A 21455-nucleotide genomic window follows, 5' to 3' on the forward strand; every position below is an offset into this window, starting at 1 on the left:
TTAAACTATATTTGTGACAGAGATGGGTAATCACCCCCAATTTCAGTAATACCAGAACACTACCTGCTTACTGAAGTTTTAATTAAAAGATCTTTACGACGGAAAGTTAGGCGCAGGACATTTTTACGCGCCGAGTATAAATTACAGTAGACCAAACAAGGGTTACTGGCAACATTTTTGGTTAATTGGGCAGCCATCGTCCAGGTCTTTGTGTACATATCGCTCCTCTGATCCTGCATCTCTTTGATGATCAGAAATAACATCGACGATTCGGAATATGATCCCGCCTCGCCACCAGTCTTCCAGGTCTTGAACTCGGAGAGAAGAAAGATGCGTCTCTGAACACCAGACGCTCCTTTTCAACATGCATCGCTTTGTGAACGTAATGGAAACCGTATGTCAGGAAATTTAAACTGATCTGCCAAATAACAGTGTGTGCCGCCCTGCCAAAACTGTCTTCAAAATGTATACAAAACATTTAATTATATCGGCTCTAATTAAAGTCTTGTCAACATGCGCGTCTGTTGTATTCCAAGTTATTATATTTAAAAATTTGGGACCGAAGTGTGGATTTAGTGTGACACAAAGTATCGCTGAAATTCATTTTAGAAGTCCATCGAGATATAAACCTGAGCTAGAAACGTACAAAAGACAAGCTATTTTGACAACTACAATAAGATATTTATAGATACTTAGATATGCAAATATCATGGCCCGATATTATTATGATAAAAAAGACAGATAGCCCGACTGATCTGCAGTACTACCTGCACGGAACAGGCTGTCAATATTGTCCTTCCGATTATGAAATAATCATTTAATCACATAGCACCTACTTTAAAGGAACATTGGTTAATCAGCTGAAAGCTATTCTTTCTACAAGATTACATTGAGACTGGTAATTTATTTTAATCAATTCAGCACTTAAAACGTAACCTTGTTTTAAATTCATGTTACTTGGGGTTAGAATAAAGACGCGCCATCATATGTTTCTGGCACTATTGTCCAGCCTTTCTTGAGCACTAATTAATTTTTACAGCGTCTCTATTCATTCTCCAGCAGCACCGTGCCAAGGAAAAAGTGCAAAGTGCGAAAGCACCTTTTTTTGTAAATATTGCTAAAGCTGGAACGCTTCTTGGGCACATGCAAGGAAAAATTACCGTTATAATTAAACGCGCGGCTTTGTTCGCCGTTGATCTCTCCGAATTTCTTTGTACTGGTCTCTATTTATTAGCTAGCAATGGGTAATCTATTAAGAGAGCGTACGTGTCCTAATGGGCTCCCTTTCAATTATGTGAATGGACGTAAACAGTCCCCAGTACAAGATCTGGACTACCCAGAACTATTTAATCTCCACGACGGAACCAGTATTAAGTCATACACACATGCCTCCCAGGCATGTAACCTGCTGGCTTAGGGCCTTTGCGTTATTCTGATCCAGCCGCCATTTCCATATTGAATATATCGAAACATTTTAAGATTCATAGTTTAACCTCAAACTTAACTGCACGGTCTAATTGTATACTCATAAATCAAGTTATTAATCTCAGTTGAAATGGAGGACCTGTTTTTTGATCTTGACCAAGACAACGCGGCAGATTTCGCCTTCTGGGGACAAATGGACCCCAATTTCCAGTTTCAGTCCCAGCTGGACAGTTTGCTGTTTGACTGCACGACGGGGACCGAGCAGCTGTCCCCTTGGTCCGGCTTCGGCGGCTCCCAGTCGGTGTTCCCTGATGCACAGCTGACCTTCGCCGACTTGGACTCGCACTCCCCACAGCTGGGAGCCGGTGCTGAAGCGGACAGCTCCCCTGCGGACGAGCCCCACGAGGTCGCCCGGCGCAGGCAGCATCGCGCGGCGCCGCACCACCCATACAAGGTGCAGCGACATGCAGCCAACATCCGAGAGCGGAAGAGGATGCTGAACATCAACTCAGCATTCGAGGAACTCCGGTGCCATGTGCCAACCTTCCCGTACGAGAAACGTCTCTCCAAGATAGACACTCTGAGACTGGCCATCGCCTACATCGCCCTGCTGAGAGAGATACTCCTGTCCGGATGCGATCCCAAGTCATACGTGGACGAATTAATGAAGAACGGGTACAAAAATCAAACCAATGCTGTATGGAACACAAGTGGTAAGTCATTATTTTAGAATGCACGCAATAAAAATCACAAAACCCACGTCCATTATAAAATGAAGCCTTCAGCTGTTTGCTTGATATTGATTTCACTTCACGGTTTTAGTATAAAAACCTCATTTGACGGCAGAGTAATTTTGTATACATTTATGTGATGTACGTGATTTAAAACTAACAATGGAAATTTATCAAATTTCTGCTGCATGTCAATAATTACAGCTCAGATATACATTACTATGCACGTCTGGAATATATATCAACTTCTATACCAAGCTCATATATACATAGTACCAGCGTTTAATGTCGTGTACACAACATGATGAATGTGCGTAATTTTATCCATTTTGTAAACTCAAGAGATTATTTCCACAACAGGTGCAAAAATGACGCCATGAAACCCATCAGCTTCTACGAACTGTATGGGACTGCTTTCCCAACATCATGAATGAAGTTTACAGTGATCCCAAACAGCGTTTTGAGTGTGTTTTTTTTCTACATTGTAGAAAACCTTTAAAAAATCTGGGCCATTGTGCCGAATCAATAAAAGCCATATAGCGAAGCATTCAATTGATATGTTAACACGCTGGAGCCAATAAAATGCCCTTTATATCTAAGTGCTTTTGATGGCCGTGTCGGCGTAGAAAACATTTTGCGAACGCGAGCGCGGACTTCATTGTGTTCAAGTATCACATTAAACTGCCATTTAACAAAAAAAATCATGTATTGATTTATAATAGGATATGCTAATATTACGCAGCATCTCCTTATCTGATTGGCTGCCCGCTGTTCCTCTCTCACTTAAACAGGAGCTGCGGTCGCCCTTAAACAGTCTCCTTTGTTTACGTGCGTTATTCGCCTTATTTACAGCTGTCGCATGTTTGGCTTTCCCTTTGGGGAAAAAGGGGACGCAGTCCCTTTGCAGAGATTCAAGTGGTCTCCCGCTCCTCACTGCGTTTTTCATTAATCAATTCCCCGGGTGCCTTACCGGGACGGGAGTGGGGGCCTCCTTCAATGCGTGAGTTGTTAAACGGTCATTAAAATTAATTCAGGGCTTTTGTGCCCGCTTCGCTCTGTCTCCCCGCTCACTTCAGATCTGACTGCCCGACTCTCCTGGATAAAGTGGGATTAGCAGACCATGGCAGGCTGGAGGACAGCAATGCTGGCAGTTGCATCCCCGACCACCTTGCGAGATTCCGTGGGGCCAGGCTGTCACCTGCAAGCTTCCCAGAGTGCGGTACCTCAATGACTGTTTAAATTTAAATCCAATCCTCATTTGTGTCATACCTGGTCTGAAAAGTCTTTCCCGCACTATGTGTTATTTGTTTGAGGATGGTGTTGAGCTTCAGTCGCTTAACTGCAGATCTGCGTGCACTTTGTCACCTGACTAAGGTGTAGTATTTATTTGTACAGGTATATTTAGGATTTTTTTTTATGAAAACGTGACACTGGTGACAAACTCATTAAATCTAATGGTTTGAAATGTATTATTTATTATTTGTGTTTAATTGTTTGTACCTCTGCCAGTTACCATAAAACTTGACTTTTTAAATCCCTCCGCCTCCTCCTCTTTTTCCTGGCTACACCTGGACAAGCTACGGCTTGATGAAGTTATTCCTTAACATATATTAAAAGACATCTTAACACAGTGGAATTAATGGCGCTTTTTACAGCTTCGGCCCCCAGTGTACACGTTTCATGATCACGGGAAGCTTCTCGGGGGAAGCTCAGGTGCTGCCAAGGTGCTGATGTGTGAAGGTGGGATCCACTGGCAAGGCTGAGCATGCAGCTAACCGGCTCTCAGTGCAGTGGGTCTCAGTGACAGCAGTGCTCGCCGTTAGCTTAAGGACCCCATTATGAAAAAGCTTTTAGATCCTGTGGGAATGAAGAGGACAAGCTGGAGGGGACAGATGCAAGGATGGTTATGAAGGGGACCGACCCCAGGATGGGTATCGAGAAGATATACCCCAGGACAGGTATGGAGGGGTAGAGACCCCACGATGGTTATGAAGGGGACCGACCCCAGGATGGGTATCGAGAAGATATACCCCAGGACAGGTATGGAGGGGTAGAGACCCCAGGATGGGCATGGAGAGTACAGACTCCAGGACGGGTATCGAGAGGATATACCCCAGGACAGGAATGGAGGGGTAGAGACCTCAGGATGGGTATGAAGGGGACCGACCCCAGGATGGGTATCGAGAGGATATACCCAGGACAGCTATGGAGGGGTAGAGATCCCAGGATGGGTATGAAGGGGACCGACCCCAGGACGGGTATCGAGAGGATATACCCCAGGACAGGAATGGCGGGGTAGAGACCCCAGGATGGTTATGAAGGGGACCGATCCCAGGATGGGTATCGAGAAGATATACCCCAGGACAGGTATGGAGGGGTAGAGACCCCAGGATGGGCATGGAGAGTACAGACTCCAGGACGGGTATCGAGAGGATATACCCCAGGACAGGAATGGAGGGGTAGAGACCTCAGGATGGGTATGAAGGGGACCGACCCCAGGATGGGTATCGAGAGGATATACCCCAGGACAGCTATGAAGGGGTAGAGATCCCAGGATGGGTATGAAGGGGACCGACCCCAGGACGGGTATCGAGAGGATATACCCCAGGACAGGAATGGCGGGGTAGAGACCCCAGGATGGACATGGAGGGGACAGACCCCAGAATGGGTATGGAGGAGACAATCCCCAGATTGGGTATGGAGTGGAAAGACCCCAGGACAGGTATGGCGGGGTAGAGACCCCAGGATGGGCATGGAGGGGACAGACCCCAGGACAGGAATGGAGGGGTAGAGACCTCAGGATGGGTATGAAGGGGACCGACCCCAGGATGGGTATCGAGAGGATATACCCCAGGACAGCTATGGAGGGGTAGAGATCCCAGGATGGGTATGAAGGGGACCGACCCCAGGACGGGTATCGAGAAGATATACACCAAGACAGAAATGGAGGGGTAGAGACCCCAGGATGGGCATGGAGAGTACAGACTCCAGGACGGGTATCGAGCGGATATACACCAAGACAGGAATGGAGGGGTAGAGACTCCAGGACGGGTATCGAGAGGATATACCCCAGGGCAGGTATGGTGGGGTAGAGACCCCAGGATGGGCATGGAGGGGACAGACCACAGGACAGGCATGAGGGGACTGACCCCAGAATGGGTATGGAGGGGACAATCCCCAGATTGGGCAGGGAGGGGAAAGACCCCAGGACAGGTATGGCGGGGTAGAGACCCCGGGATGGACATGGAGGGGACAGACCCCAGAATGGGTATGGAGGAGACAATCCCCAGATTGGGTATGGAGGGGAAAGACCCCAGGACAGGTATGGAAGGGACAGATCCTGGATGGGTTTGTAGAGGACAAATTATAGACAGATGTAGACAGGGCAAATGAAAGCACTGAGAACAGTGCAGTCGAAGCCCATGTGGTACCCTAGGCATGCAAAGTTGGTGCCCCCTCAGAAGATGGCGCTCTGGGTTGCTGCCTGTGTCACCTAATATGTTGACTGGCACTGACTTACAGGACACATTCTAACAGGTGGGCATCTCTAGCTACTAGCAGCAGTCATCGCAGTGACTGAAGATGCATTTCGCTGCCAAGAACGGAAACATATTTTGATGTTGACATCCCCTGGTGGCCATTCACTGTACTGAAACTCTGAAGTGTCTGTCTGCAATTTTACTTTTGTGTTATTATACTGCAGGTGTGAGATGTGAACTAACAATCCTCAGCAGAAAGGATTAGGAGCAGTGGCGATCATTCAGGGGAAGGCCATCGGGGTGCCTCGGGTGCGAGGGCCATTAGGGTGCGAGGGCCACGGGGTGCGAGGGCCATTGGGATGGCTCGGGTGCGAGGGCTGGCCATGAACTTTTCCGACAACACGCTAATGCTGCACATTCCACATGCGTTTCCACAGCGACCTTTCCAACCTCCTCGCTCCCCTGCTTATGCACTGGAGCCCCATCCAATCCCAGCTGCCCTGTGCTGACACGGTGTCCTGCGGCAGTCACTACATCAGCATGGCATCCTGCGCTCCAGCAAACTACGGGGTGTTCCCTGGGGTAACATGTTCTGCGCTCTCTGACAGAGACACCCACCCCCTGGGAGATGCTGGTCCCACGACTTACTCTGCTGGCCACTCTACAGATGCCACCAGCGAGGTCCCGGAATCCAAACCCCCCCCCCCCCCCCGAAGACCATAACACTGTGACACTGTCTCTGAAGCTTTGAAGCTTCAAGCTATCTAACATGTTACTTTATTCACTGTCTGATACATGCAGGGATGCAGGTGTAGCCCCTAGCAAAATGTCACCTTGGAGCCCCCCTGTCCAATTTTACGTGTGATTTTACGTATTTCAGGGCCCCAATCAAGTGCTGGTCCCCCTGAATCTGCCAGGGCATCCTTCACCTGCAAGAAAACAAAGATTTGCACATAGTAACTACTTAAATTACTAATTAAAGACTAATAATCACTACTTTAAAACTATTTAATTACTAAAACTTTATTGTGCAAAAAACAGTACATTTATTGCAGAAAATACAATTAGTGAAACATAATCAATAAAAATATGAGGGAAAAAACAAATTAATGAATGGATCTGTCCTTTCAGGGAAAAGACTATTACCTGTAATGAGTACAGGTCGCACTCAGCGGAAATGCAGAGTGTGGGAGGCTGAAAATAGATGCGGACAGAAAATAACACTGAGGAATTGGCTTGGCTCGGAATAGCTTTGGCTTGATTTTCTTGAGCCTATGTGTCTTGCAGTGTTTAAACAAAATCACTTATGCTGCCGCTGTTTTTAATTCAATCATCAGGCGCAGCTGTGGCCCTCATGGTTGGCAATGGATACTGGAAGTAATAATGACGACCTTAGTAGTACCGCTTCGCGGCGCAAATTGACCATTGCTTCCCTCTAGTGGAAGATATTATTCCAGCTTTAATTTGTCAAATCCTCAAGGAGCACCACCCACCTTTATATATTTTTTCTCGAGAAATTTAATACAGGAACAGATTGGAACAACATGTTCAAATGAAACTGAACTAAATATAGAAACTAAACTGCATTCACGACCTTATCCATTTCTATGGAATCCTCATACAATAGCTGGCTAAGGTTCAATATTCTTCAAAAAATTTATTCGTATTTGCAAAACCGCATTTAAAATCCAAAGAAACTTTACTTAATATTTATGAAAAGATTTCGAACAAACTACAGTACTATAATACTGAGAATCGTAATATATTAGGCATATGGCCTGTTGAATCTTAGGTCTTGATGAATCTGTATTTGATCAAAGTTGAAAGTTAATTAATTCCGCACAAAGAATGGATGACAATGAAGAAGGGTTGAGCCAGAGGTAAATGAAATTAAGTTTTAGCTTTACAAAAGCTATCAAACTACAGCACGTCATTCACCAAAGTGTTTTCTTTGAAATGATCAAAATCCCGCGATTTCTTCATTCTGCAATTAAATCACGAGTTAATCATTTAAGAAGCACAGCTGGACGAAAATGCAGCAAACCCCGCGCTCCACCAGGCTTGCAATTCGACACGCGCCGGTTGCACAGAATTGCAATACATAAAACATATAAATGTGCCATTATTAAAACATGTGTATTCTTCAGATGACGCTTTAAATTTTTTGGAGACGACAGATGAAATAACTTTCCCCTTCAGTCGGTGTTTATCCTACGTATGAGTCTCAGAGCGACAGTCTGTCAATAAGGCCGAGATTGCTGTACCTCAGTTGGTCTCCCCCATGATCAAGGCATCCGAGCGCGGCGTCGGCCATAAATTCACTGGATTTACGAGCGCCGTTTTGGGAAATGCGCACCTGTGCGTTTCATTGCATTACCCGCAAACATGTGCGCTGTGTTTCTGCACCTGCGCCTCCGTGTCTCCGTCTAGCTGATGAGCTCAATGCAGAATGAATACCGTGAAAACGGAATTTTTAGGATATCTGCTATCAGAAACACGTCGAAATGAAGCGATTACATGTAACATACCGCATAAAGAAAGAAGGAAACCTGGATTGCCGAACTGGTGAAGATTCCAACAAAATGCAGTTCATAATTCAAGGGGCCGTTGAAGAAACCGTAAGAGACACGATACAGTACAAAGGGTACGATCGATATATGCTTATACCAACAACTTTCGGGTGTTTTAAGTGTAAGATATCTGAAAATGAAACACGCGAAATCGTACGTTCACGGAATCTGATCCCATTTTAGTCCAGTAACGATTTCATGAAATGTACCGTACCAAATTGAGACTAAGGTCAAAAAGCAGACGAAAAGCGGTAGGTATAGCAGAAACACCCTGCATCACACGCCACAGGTGTCTATAGGGAGGAATGAGTCAGACGCACGGGCCATGCCTTTGTTTATTGGTGTAAATGTGAAATATGACTGGAATGAACTTGCTTATAACACGGTCAGTTGTGTAGCGGACTTTAGTGAGACGGACTGGAATGTTTCCTTAAAGGCGACATCCGCTGCCGGGCGAATCGTGCACTTAGAGTGAGACTGGTAGTTTATCTACAATTATCTTAGTTTAACCTGGTTACATCTGTGCTGAAGTCTAATAATAATAATAATCAGTTGCATTATATTATACATTTAAATACGATATGTGTAAATATCTTTACGTTGACGTTTATTATATATAATAAGACAGTATATGTAAACTAACACTGTAGACATACCTTAAGAAATACATTTTATGCAGATAATAATGTACATTTACGAGTGAAAAATATGTGTTTAAAGAAATTACTTATACCGTAAATACTGTAATATACTGAAAACTTCCAGAGACCGCAGGCAGACACTAGCTGACTCTTACGTGTAAAATGCCTGATCATCTGCTTTTCTCATCATCGTGCTTCCCCCCGAAGCTTTGGTTTGCCCCCGCAGCTAATAGCTCATATTAGTGTGAGGCGAATATATTGTTGCCTTTGCAGTACATTTTTGGAACGCTGATGTTGCGGCACAGTGGGGAATCCCGATCCGAGGCATTCCCAGACCACGGCTGGGATTTCCAGCCATTTCCTCCTTGTATTGAAGTTACAGCTCTCAATGTGCCCACCACAACCACACTCACCAAAGAGCCTAAATAAACATGGTTGACAAGCTGTCCCGGGCCATGGAGACAAGAGAGCGGGCTGGGGTCCACGGCCGTGAGTGGGGGTGCCGGCATTCCAGCACAGCAGCGAGGGGTAAGTGGACACAGGAAACGGGCTTTGCTGGTCATAAGACTCACATTTTCACATCGAGTGAGATGGTGTTGGAGTTCTAGCTGATTTCTTGTAATCGGACCTTCTGACGATGAGCTTCTTGATTCATGCTAATACCTCTCACTCGGCTACTTCTGGAAGCCTGTGGAGAAAGATGAGTCAGATCTGTGAAGGCACTGAAGCGTATTGGTCTTTAGCTGTTAGTCCGTCCTGTACTCTCCCGATAATACTTTGTAGATCAGTGCTAAAGCAAAGTCTGAGCCCTGCTGATTTTCCAGCCTTCCTTCACCTGTGAGTCGGGCGTAAAGCCTCTGGCCAATCAGAGTCAGCAATGAAAACATGGCCTGGATTTGGAATCAAAGTCCCAGAGTTGAATAGCCCTGTTCTAGACCAACATCAGTGGCTGTTGCTAAACATTCTTGAGCCGAGCCAGTAAATTTTTGTCTTAGAGCCTTATAGAACATACATTCACTTATTTAGCAGAGGCTTTTAGCAAAGTAGCAAAGAAATGCAAAGTTGACCAGGCAGGGCCAGCCAGTCGCTGGAGCAGTTGGGGGGTCCGCGGTGAAAACCCTGCTAACCCCAGGATTCGAACTGATGACCTTCCGCTCACAAGCATGGCATCCTAACCCACTGAGCCGCATGCTGCCCCCAAATAGCTACATACACGCATCTCAGACAGTTCAGATTCTCTCCCACCCCCACCCCATGGCAGCTAATGGTGTCCAACTCTCTCAGGAGGTGGATGACATGTGGGTTTGACAGTTTACTGCAAATGTCACCTCCGTGTTTATGCCACTCTCACCCCTGCCCCTGCACCCTCCCCCCCCACGCCTCTCCAATTAGCCGAACAAACAGGCTGTGTTAGCCCAGGACCCCTTCTCTGAATCTGGCCACCGGTCCCTGGGCATGGAGAAGTGGAGGGTGCGTGTGGCTAACCTTAGCGTCAGGGCAACAAGAGCCGCTCTAATTGCACTCCTGTGTTTGCGGTCTGTACAGACCTTGACCCCCCACTGGCTACAGAAGCAACGGCCGCTTGTTCTTGCATTTGCTTAATTAATTAGCCCCGTTGACATGGCCTGTTTATTGCAGCTAGATTTTTGCCAGATTCTAGAAATTGTAAACAGAGCTGCTATGACCACAGATACTCTGCGGTAACCAGCTTTTAAACATGTATTTTAAGGAAGCAAGTCTGGATGTTTTCTTTATGTCTGTGTCTTTCTACTAAAGCTGGTGTGTAGTGAGACATTCTGAATTGCGCATTTCAACCTGCGACGAGTGAAGCTCAAGGAGCCATCAATGTAGACATGAACATAAATAAAGAACCTTCTCAGGGCATCCCCATGGATTACGCTTTACATGTGTGCCCCCGGAAGCTGTTGGGGGGGGGGGGGGCTTGGGGCAGGGAATAATCCAGAACGGGGCAGCAGCCCATCTCAGACCACTCACACCATTCACACACATTGACATCTATGGACAATTTGGCAAGTGCAATTCACCAGGATAGGCTCTGGACCCCCACAACCCTGCAAAGGACAAGGGAACATGGACTATGGATGTATGGGTGGGTGAATGTGCACCCCGTTGTCTGTCCCCCATGGGTGCCGCATCCATGCTCAGTGAAAAATGGGTCTCCGGGACCCAGAGTGTGTGAAATCTGCATCACATTAAACAAACTAAACACTTCAAGCTGCTTTAAATTCCTCAGAGAAACTTGTGTGAAGTCCTACAACTGAATTTCAGGAGCTCCTCATAAATGGAACATTGAGAATACATTAATGTAGCTGTTCTAAGTCAGAACCCCCAAGAGAACAGTACTTGGTCCCAGTCGCCTTTTCGAATTTGCCCTCCCAGTGCTTCACACATTAGGGCACCTGTTACAATAAGCATCTTCCTGTAGCTATCAGCCACATCACACCATCAGCTTATAAACTGCGCAAATGCCATCGTGTGAAATGATTATGTCATTCAATTAGCTACCCAGGTTCGGTTCAGGCTCCAGTTCGTCAGTGAGAGAAGCTGTTTTGTCATCATAAGGGCTTCATTCTTTCTGCCTGCACCTCGAAAGCACTTTTGTGCTGGAACTTTCTGAGGTTGGACGTGTCAACAGACAGGTAGCATTAGCAAACAGCAGCCTTAGTGGGGGGTGTGTTTACTCGGCCGCTTCTTCTCAAGACGTCACGTTGGCGCCGATTCCCGGGGTCGCGGGGCAAACAGCTTGTTTGCGCTTGGCGGCTTGGTGGGACAACACGGGGCCGGCTATGTGACAGTCACGAAAATAGCCATGGTGCTGCCATGAGAAGTTTGGTAATGGGATGGATTAAAGAACTGAAGCAGGAGGAAGAGGAAGAACAATCAGAGGCTTGTGGTTGTGCCAAGTGTCAGGGTAGGGCATGGGAATAGCAGCATCCCTCTCAGTTATCGTGGTAAACCTTCCATACACTGGTACACCTTGGATTTTTCAGTTCCTTGACATACTTGTGTCTCTCTGACAAAGGCGTTGAACTTCAGATCCTTGGCCATGCAGACACGCACACACATTGGAATGATTTCTCATGATAAAATGTCAGATGCTCCTGCCAGGTCCATCATAACCATCTTTCACAATCACCATTATATATCTTGTCACTTCTATAGGTCTAATCGCACTGCTCATACAAACCCAATCAAACTGAATCCAAAGCTGTGTTTTTTTCCCCCTTTTCGCAAACGCTTAATAAAAATTGAACCACGGCTGTAAATTTCGCTTCTTCATGCTGACAGCCTCCTCTTTCGCTTGCGTTATTTCTTTTAGTCTCAAACCAACCTTGAAACGGCCTGCCAACTGGTGTGTCAGCTCCGACTGCATCGCTGCTCATTACAGATTCCTATTGCATGTGGACCTGATTTGGACGTGTCAGAGACGAACAGGAACCCGCGCTGAATTACAGCCCCGCTCAACTTTGATCTAGCGCGAGTCTCCTCCGAGGCTCTCAGGCGAGATCTGGGCCGCCCCCGTCCCACCAGCCCGGACCGTGAAATAACCGCGCAGGGCGACTTACCGCGTCGGCCACTCAGATCAGGTCACGTGCCCCAGAGCCATGTGTGATCTCTCTGCGAGAGGAAAGGAAAGCGATTATCAATACGCAAGATGAGGGGCGATATTTATCCACAATGTCAACGTAATGCTTTCTTTATTGGGCATCCAAAAAGCATGGCTGATGGAACGCTATTGTTATTATTAAGACAATTATTATTGTGATAATTATTATTAGTAGTTGTTGTAATCGTAGGACATCAAATGAACATGCACGCGTATTGAAATTTAACATAAAACATCTTCTATAGAAGTTACACAGAAGAGGGGATTCGCGACTAGAGACAAGGGGTCGGGGGTCAGGCCATGACGTCGGGAAACGGGCGCGTGAATCTGTGTGCGCGTTCGTGTTTGGATGCATGCGTGGTGCTGGTACCGTACGAAGGAATTTGCTTAGGAAGAATGCATCGCATCACAGAATTGTTTAAAGTATAACAACAAACAAAACCACCCGATTTATTTATACAATCTTGTCGTTTCTGGTTGCATATGTCAGGCTGAGAGATGTATTCTAACATTTATTATTGAATCCTTAGTTAAAGAAAGAATTCTCCCCTCCCGAAACAAAAGTATTATAATGTCTGTTTGGTTTCGAGATCATTTGTAATGCTGTATCATCTTTTGATATAATAACATATTTTCTAAACATCTTTAGGTGGGAATTAATCAAAGGAAACCAAATTTAATAAATATGATCACATTTCAAAGGTGGAATGTGAGTCTTCAGACTGGAAAACGAACATAAATTACAAATGTAGGCCTATTATTCAGCTCGATACTGTTTCTTCAGCTTGTCGCTTTTTTTTTTTGTTTATTCATAAATAAACAATAAATTAAAAGCAGTAACCGAAGAATGTTCATATGGACAGCTGTGTAATAAATTAATATATTTATATAAGTAAAACAACGTTTTGCTGAATTACTTTTATACCCGATAAGAAAACAAAATAACCAGGTTTGCCAAATAAAGTAACTTACTTATGCAATGTTAAAAATGCTAATTAATTAATTTTTCTTGTACATGTACCGATATGTGTGCGTATTTTTCTGTGATTAATCAACTCAACTTTACTAACAAAGAAATTTAAAAAAACAATGAGGGGTAGAAGATGCGGAATTTAGAAAGATAAGTGTAAGCGGGCTCCGATTAAACAGGAACTCCAGCTGACAAGGGGATCAGAGAAGCTGGCGTCGTATAATTCAAACCGTAATAAGAGCCACCTGTGCCGTGCAGTACGTAGAAAACATGACATCATATATCAAGAGGTAGAAGCTTGACAAAACACGTGTGTTTGTGCACCGGGGGCCTCTGTGGAAACATTAGAGGCTTTCGGTTAGCTTAACTCCTTCCTGTTTTACTTTTACAATATGGACATTGACGGTTGGGGAAGTGCACGTTGACTTTTTATTTGTCTAAAAAAGTAAACTTTTAACATAACACCACTTGTTCATTGAAGAAAGAGCGTTTTATTTTTGTAAAAATTATATTTCAGACATAATAATGGACTGCGTAGGCCTACTTCTTTATATCACTTATTTTTAGAATTTAAAAATTCTGGGATACAATAAATATCCGAAACATGCACTTTAGTATGCAACAATCAGATGATGTAGGCTATTCTATACAGAATTTGGGCTTATTTCATATAATTCTATGTAGGCCTATATAATGTATATTACCGTATAAATGTCAATTTACAAGGTAATATACAGACGTTCATTAGCATGCGTCTTTCGAAAATACCAAAACAGTTAAGTACAACAAATACTTGATTTATTTTTTTTCCTTTGGGTTATGTGTGCTTAAAAAAATAGCGGTTCACTTATTAATTAATAGGCCAATTAATCGTATATATATATAATTATTAGAGGCCTACTAAATAACTGCCTGTTGTGTTTAATAAAGAAGAATACTATTACATCAAAGGGGTTACGATGTAGTTATTATAAATAAATAATTTTGTTTAAATGTAATTTAAAACTGGTCCCTCCTGTCTATTGGTGGGCCAATCAGATTTCTTTGCTGCCACCCCCTCCGTACAGACATGTATTTAGCATCTGAAACTGGGATAAAGTTTCCAAAGAAATTAAGCAAAAAAACTTCCTGCGGGAGGAAAAGCCGTGCCAAAGTGCTCCTTCGGTACAAAGCGGCATATTCCGATCGTTCCACTGAGGGTAAGAAAAGAGAGAAAGAGACTTCATCGGACGCAGTCTTTCTGAAGAGGATATCGTTTTCAGCAAAGGATTTTAAGGTGGAGGACGCTGTTTTGTCTATGTCCTCTCATTTCTTTAAAAAAGAAATGGAAGAGAGCTCAAGTTCTCCAGTATCCCCAGTGGATAGCGTAGTGACCAGCGAGGAGGAGCTGGACAGGCAGCAGAAGCGGTTTGGGAGGAAGAGGACGCACAGTAAGAAGCCGAGCGAAGACGGCAGCCCGGGCTCCGTCAAGCGGGGCAAGAAGCCCAGTCCCAGCAGCACGCAGTCCTATGAGGAGCTGCAGAACCAGAGGGTCCTGGCCAACGTCCGGGAGAGGCAAAGGACACAGTCTCTGAACGAGGCGTTCGCTTCTCTGCGGAAGATCATCCCCACGCTGCCCTCGGATAAACTCAGCAAAATTCAGACGCTCAAGCTAGCGTCTAGATACATTGACTTTCTTTATCAGGTGCTACAGAGTGACGAGATGGATAACAAGATGTCCAGCTGCAGCTACGTCGCCCACGAAAGACTGAGTTACGCTTTTTCCGTGTGGCGGATGGAAGGCGCCTGGTCCATGTCTGCGTCCCATTAGCAGCGAAGGTGCTCAGCAATGCCAGAGGGGTAGGTATCAGCGTGGACCAGGGCCAATTCATAACCTCAGGCTATAATAGTCAGACAAGAATAATTACAGGACAGTACCGAAGGCAGCAAATTTAAGTGACGTGTTTATCACATATCATGGATTTGGTTTTTATACTGCTGTTGGTATTACTCTGATTAACGGTATTAGCATATTGTCTGCAGGAATATAATGCAAATTACATTATAAGAACATTGATTTTTCTGATGAATGACTGCAGCGCAAATACGGCGTAAAGAGTAATAGGATACATTTTGGGAACACAAACGGTTACTTTGATACAGCTCAATAAGATGATTTATTATTATTATTATTATTGTTGTTGTTGTTGTTTTTGTCGTCGTTTAGCGCTACATCACAAGTTTTAATTACAAAAATTCCTTCATTTTTAAATCTTGAGGCCAGAATAGGTTATAGTTTCATTTTCTTTGACATGCAGTCTGATACAGTTGAACAGTTACATAATGGTTCGTTACCAAGTCAATATACAAAACCATACCAGTAAGGGGTGAGATGATTTCTGTTGTAATCATTTGGCATACGGCTAACTGCCCATGTGACGGACATAAAAAGTTCACTAAAAGTCATAAAATACACCCAAAGCCCATGTGAAGTATAATGAGGTCAAATGTAACAAATAACAGTGTGTTTCGTGTAATTACAAATAAATCTAGGTTTATATTCATATTAGGCCTAGGCCTAAGTAAGTGAAAATATCAGGTAATGATGGCTCGATATCACAGAATATACAGCCCTCTGGAAGTTCTCATTAAAAAATACCGTGAATCTGCCGCAATAAAATGTGGCTTCGGAAGACTTGCAGGCTGGAATATTTTCCAGGGAGTAACATGACAGTTCTGAAATATATAGATTTTGTGGTGAATTTTAGGGGGATAATCCTCACTGATGTCTATTTCTAACCAGATTTAGGGAAACTACAGTTCATGGGAGAAACATGGGCTGTATCGAGAGGCATTAACCACGAATTGTCCCTCATGGATAATTTGGTTTGCTAATGAAACGTTTTCCTGTGTGCGGACCGCAGGAATGGACGCCCTTTAGATATTGGAAAAAGTCTTAACCAGCGTTTGATTACAGAGGTGCATGCAAAGCACCACTGGCCTGTAGTCAAGAGAGCTTTAGTGTTTTGGAAGCCCCTTGGCGGACTTTATTGCAACCAGTAGTCGCTATCAGCAACAAAACGTCTTTTAAAATCTGCGCTCTGCATTATCTGAAGATATTCATTCAGTCTGAGTTACATCATTTCTTTTTATTGAAAATGGAACATAGAAATCTGAGCTCGCCATAAGATAGATTTAAAGTAAGCAGTTCAGACTTTAGTTTCAATTCTCCTGATCAAAATATCAATACTCGTTTGAAACACGTCAGTTGATAATTACATCTGGATAAAAAAAAAATCAGAGGAATTGCAGTGGTCTTTTGGTTTAATCAGACCTCAGTTCTGTAAGAAACCTGGAGGCCTGCTACCGTTACACATTAAAGTAACAGGCCCACAGCGGCCCTTTCTACTGAGCAGAACCGAACCAAAAATCCTGCCGTCCTAGACGGAACAACTCAACGTGAATGTAATTGTATCTCATCCCACTAAAACAAATACACTGCAGTTTGATTTAGTCTCAGGAGAGCGCCCTGTTTTCCTTGACCCCTACACAACACTGTTCATCGGCGTAGCTTTGATGCCGTGTGAGCCATCCGGTTATTCGGCGAGGGAAAACAAACAGCGCGATGCTGATTTATATTAAACGCATCTCAAGGTGGTCTGAGACGATGCATTGGATCATATACTCCTTTGGGAACCAAAGCTTATTCTTTAACAGTGCAATTAAGAAAATTGCCCTCATTTAAAAACGGAGAACTTCTGTTACTACCATGGAATAATAAATCAGACGCAATCTGATTAGGTTACTTGTTTCATAATTGGCATTTAGCTGGGAAATTTTGATGAGTTAAATCATTTTTATTAGTTAAACCATTACAAAAAAAAAAACAAATAATGTACAGGATGAAATATTTGCATACAACCTCAAGAGAATTTCGTTATATTGGATATAGGGAATATCGAAGTCGGTCTGTTGGGGTTAATGTTTGTGATGGTTTCCATGACTAATTATAGGACTATTCGTTTTAGATATACCGTTGCGTTGTATTGACTCGATACTTTTGGCTTATAAATTACCCATGGATTTCTTGTTGTTCGTCGTTTTTTTGCACCTTTACATTGGTCTATGTATGTCAAATTAGTAATTCATGCGTAAAATATCTTATATTCGCCGTATATTAGGATATGTGAAGTTCATGTGCAGCTTGAATGTATTAATTAAGAATTATATCCCAGATTATTCAAACTGCTACATTCGTTACCATTGAAGACAGACCTATTCAAGCTTACATAACTCGAGTGAAACTTCGTAACCATAGTACGAAACTGACACTTAGGCCTACCCGAGCCATAAATTAACTGTGACGGAGATATTAAAAAGACCGGAACACAATTCGACAAACCGATTTACGGATTTCCTCCTTTTCTACCCGCAGACTGTTTACTGCAAAATCTGAAGAAAACGGATTAATGTTCAAGAACCAAAAAACCTCAAGGACACGTTGGAGAGACGCGCTGTGCCCTCGCCCTGCTCCGGACATTCATGGGACAATCCTGAGAGCAGCAGAGCACCTCCGTGGATCTGCAAGAGAACATTTAAATTTCTCCCCTTCCGTCACAGACAGTAATTAAATGTATTCCCATTTTATTGTGCTGCCACACAGATTGCGCCCTAATCGGTGTTATCCCTTATAGAAAGGTACATGATTTTTTCAGGAATTGATTCTTTTTTTCTTCGAAAAGTCTTATTGGCATCCGTTTGTCTTTAATTATATATAAATGTTTTAATAAAATTGTACATACATGTAGGTATCATGCAGCTTTTAAAGGGACGAATGCAATTTAGATCGAAATATCTGAGCTACGCGAAAAACATTTTCTCCAGCATTACTTCCGTATTCAATCCAATGTACATGTTTTCTAATTTATTAAAGGAAATATTTTTAAACAAACCAAAGCAGTGAATTGATTTATATAGTATATAAGATTAACTAGTGAACGATGCTTTCCACTACATTCTATTCTGATCTTAGTATAGCTACGGTATACTACGGCCTTTCGATTTAAGAGGCGTGGTGGTCGGTGGTGCTGGGGGTGGGGGGAAGCGACGATGCCTCTGAACTACATGCAATTACATTTGTGAATGTTTAGCAGGCTGATGCAAGCGGTCTGGCAATCATTCAAATATCATGTACCGGCATTTTGTGACACTGAAACACACTATTAAAGATAAAAATAAAATGGAAAGTCTTATTGTGCCTAAATATTTGAAGTGCAGGTCGTGGCTTTTATCCTTATCAGGAAGGCGGTCGAATGTTTGTTTTCAATGTGTAAAATCACACTTGGGGCACGTTTTTGGAAAATATACATCCTACGCCTCCTGATAACAAAAGGTGCTGTTAGCTAAATGGGTGACCCTGCTTTGTTGTTAGAACAGGGATACGCCGTTATAAAACGGCATTAGGTCGTAGTGGACCAGATGCAGACTTTTTATTCGGCTTAGGGAGGGCTGGTTCTTTAAACGGGGGAATGAAGCGGGGAAACCAGACACCTTGGTTTTACAAGGCGAGCCTTTAGCGGCAATATCAGCTTTCTGATCGATTCAAACATCGCAATGACTTTTATTATTATTATTGTTATTAATAATAATAATAATAATAATAATAATAATAATAATAATAAACAACTAAACAGCTTTCTTCTTGGCTTTCAGTGGGTTACTGCATTTTCGTCGTAACAAAAGAAGGAAATACTTTCATTGGAGAAACCGGCTAAGAGCATTAACATAGCAATTGAAGTGGACACGTGTGCAGGGCTTTAAATGTATGTTTTTTTGGTGACGCAGTTAATGATAATAGTAACGGGAGGAGAGGCCGCGATGTTACGGTCGGCATTAATAAAGACGGATGTCCACGCAGATAAGAGATGTGATTTCTTGGCAAAGGAGTCTGGAATTTAGGAGGAAACACCTGTGCCTGTGATTTACAAGTCTTTTAATATCGTCACTGTTCCGATGTAGGTGATGTGAGACTGCCGACATGCTGCCCCCTCCCCGCAATTCCCTCGGCGACAGGCAAACATTAGATGTTTTAATTAGAAAATTGTGTCCTAATATTCAGCCTATCCCATTGCTAACGTCCATTTTTTTGCCGTTTCTTAGGTTAAACTCGTGGCATAATATCACTGACATAATAATACTTGCATAATAGGGTAAACGTCATTATTTATTACACATGTTGTTGAATAAACAGTCTAATAAGTAGAGTATATTTTTCAATAGGCCTAGGCTATTTTGTGTTCTCAAACTCCAAGTTGGTATGACAGTCATACGTTAATGTCAAGTTTCAATGTAGTAACCTAATATTTCTCTCTAATGTAATAATAAATTATACGTAGAAAAATAAACCGATATATAAACCAGTTAAATTGGGGGGGTCTCTAACATAGACCGACTAATAAAATATACCTGTAAGAATAAGGAGTCACTGAACCGTGCTCCTTTATCAATAAATGAGAATGTACATTAATCCAGATGCACTGTAATTCTAAAATAGCACCGCTTTTGATAGTGACTCGTTATTTCACTGAACCCAACCCCTGCTCTCTACCTACGGGCCAAAGCGATCGTAAAGGGATTTGGGCTACGGCTACGCTGTTGTACTGACAACACATGTTTCCCGTAAAAAGACGGAAAAAGCTACAAAATTTTAATTAGCGGTAACATGGATAAAGCGAGGGTTCATACCTTACTCGCCTCAAAAAGATGTAGTTGTTTGAGGACTTTTAGTTAAAGTTGAAGTTTCTAACAATTTGACTGGGGTGACTTGAGGTTCTATTTTCCAAATGAAAAACCTAAAACAAAACTGCCAGCGCCGCAGCTCCGGCACGTGGAGAGAATCACACTTAATTTTAGGCTTAACCTAATCCTCACCGCAGCCATTTATACAGCTCAATAGGAGAAGAGAGTGATTTCCTATCCCAAACCCCCTAAAACCACGTCAAGCTGAAGTGTTAGGGTTACAGACAGGTGCGCCTATTTTAATCATCTGTATCCATGTCACAAAGTCAGTCTAAGAAACAGGACAATGTTACACCTTGCACAGGTTACCTAAGATAAGCGCATCTTTTTAATTTGGTCCGGACGGCATAATGGTACCTTAAATGTTTTCGGAGAGGTCAGAACAAGCCACCACATTTACCCTCGTTACATCAAAAGAAAAAACATAAGAAGCCATGATCTCCTTTTGGGACGATAAGCAATATCTTTCTGTTTGTTTCTGTAGGGTCAAGAGCATAAACTCCACAAACGGCCATGGGCATAGGACCCCTTTGGAAGTACCCCGCCCAATATTTAATCTGGATTTACCTCTCCCCAGAAATAAAAATGCCTTTGTATTTAAATTTAGTAGTGTCCCTCCAATAGGCCTGTCGAACTCTTTCCTATGCCGTCGCGAATGACGGTCGGTGAGGCATTTTGTCTTATGGAACCATGCAAAATGTGATTTATTCTTCGCAAGGACTCATTTTGAATTCCCGTCCAGCTGTCCCTCCTTATCCTGGTCAGAGTGCTACCCCATGCAGAGCACATAGCTGGGACACACACACACAATGGTCCACAATGTCAAAAATATATTTTTTTATCACATTGTGGGGACATTTGGTCCCCACAAATTAATGTATACATTATCGCACGCATATACACCCACTAGCACTGTGTCACCGGATTTGAAGGTCTTCCACTTCCAATTAGCCATATTTATACGTGACATACGGGAAGGACCGGCAGGATCTCAAAGTCACTTCAGGACAACAAAAACAGATTGTACGACTCAGCGATTGCATTGTCATTCGGTTCTGCGAAAAATAAAACATCAATAGCATCGCCACGCGACTGTTTATGCTAAGTCTGATTAGCCCAGGCTTTGACAACATCAGATATAAATACCCCCCGTTTTATTCCCCACTGTTGTAAACAGGTGTCGGGATATTTTTGCAGCCGCACTGTTTACAATATATACATGCGAAGTCACTTT

At 43.3% G+C, this 21455-nt stretch overlaps 2 protein-coding genes and 1 long non-coding RNA gene across 3 annotated transcripts; 2 read left to right on the forward strand and 1 right to left on the reverse strand.

Moving 5' to 3' along the window:
• Positions 1 to 837: 837 nt before the first annotated feature.
• On the forward strand, positions 838 to 3579 carry LOC125709882 (transcription factor 21). Its single transcript, XM_048978846.1, has 2 exons — positions 838 to 2138; positions 3233 to 3579. The coding sequence occupies exons 1-2, from the start codon at positions 1556 to 1558 to the stop codon at positions 3268 to 3270; spliced, it is 621 nt and encodes a 206-aa protein (XP_048834803.1). The 5' UTR covers positions 838 to 1555; the 3' UTR covers positions 3271 to 3579.
• Positions 3580 to 6482: 2903 nt separating this feature from the next.
• LOC125710277 (uncharacterized) lies at positions 6483 to 7919 on the reverse strand. The gene is made up of 3 exons (XR_007382948.1): positions 7900 to 7919; positions 6782 to 6829; positions 6483 to 6564 (listed from the first exon to the last, which is right to left on the reverse strand). It is a non-coding gene; the product is annotated as an uncharacterized LOC125710277 (long non-coding RNA).
• Positions 7920 to 14520: 6601 nt separating this feature from the next.
• Positions 14521 to 18669, forward strand: twist2. The gene is made up of 2 exons (XM_048979774.1): positions 14521 to 15283; positions 17859 to 18669. Exon 1 carries the CDS (start codon positions 14742 to 14744, stop codon positions 15252 to 15254), a length of 513 nt encoding a protein of 170 aa, XP_048835731.1. The 5' UTR covers positions 14521 to 14741; the 3' UTR covers positions 15255 to 15283; positions 17859 to 18669.
• Positions 18670 to 21455: the final 2786 nt, after the last annotated feature.

The sequence above is a fragment of the Brienomyrus brachyistius genome, chromosome 16 (genome assembly GCF_023856365.1).
Source record: "Brienomyrus brachyistius isolate T26 chromosome 16, BBRACH_0.4, whole genome shotgun sequence".
NCBI lineage: Eukaryota > Metazoa > Chordata > Actinopteri > Osteoglossiformes > Mormyridae > Brienomyrus > Brienomyrus brachyistius.

Bases quoted from the DNA above. Each gene is read 5' to 3' on its own strand.
- twist2 (XM_048979774.1), top strand. From the start codon at position 14,742: ATGTCCTCTCATTTCTTTAAAAAAGAAATGGAAGAGAGCTCAAGTTCT.
- LOC125709882 (XM_048978846.1), top strand. From the start codon at position 1,556: ATGGAGGACCTGTTTTTTGATCTTGACCAAGACAACGCGGCAGATTTC. The intron at 2,139-3,232 runs GTAAGTCATTAT...CGCTCACTTCAG, and splicing joins TGCTGTATGGAACACAAGTG to ATCTGACTGCCCGACTCTCC.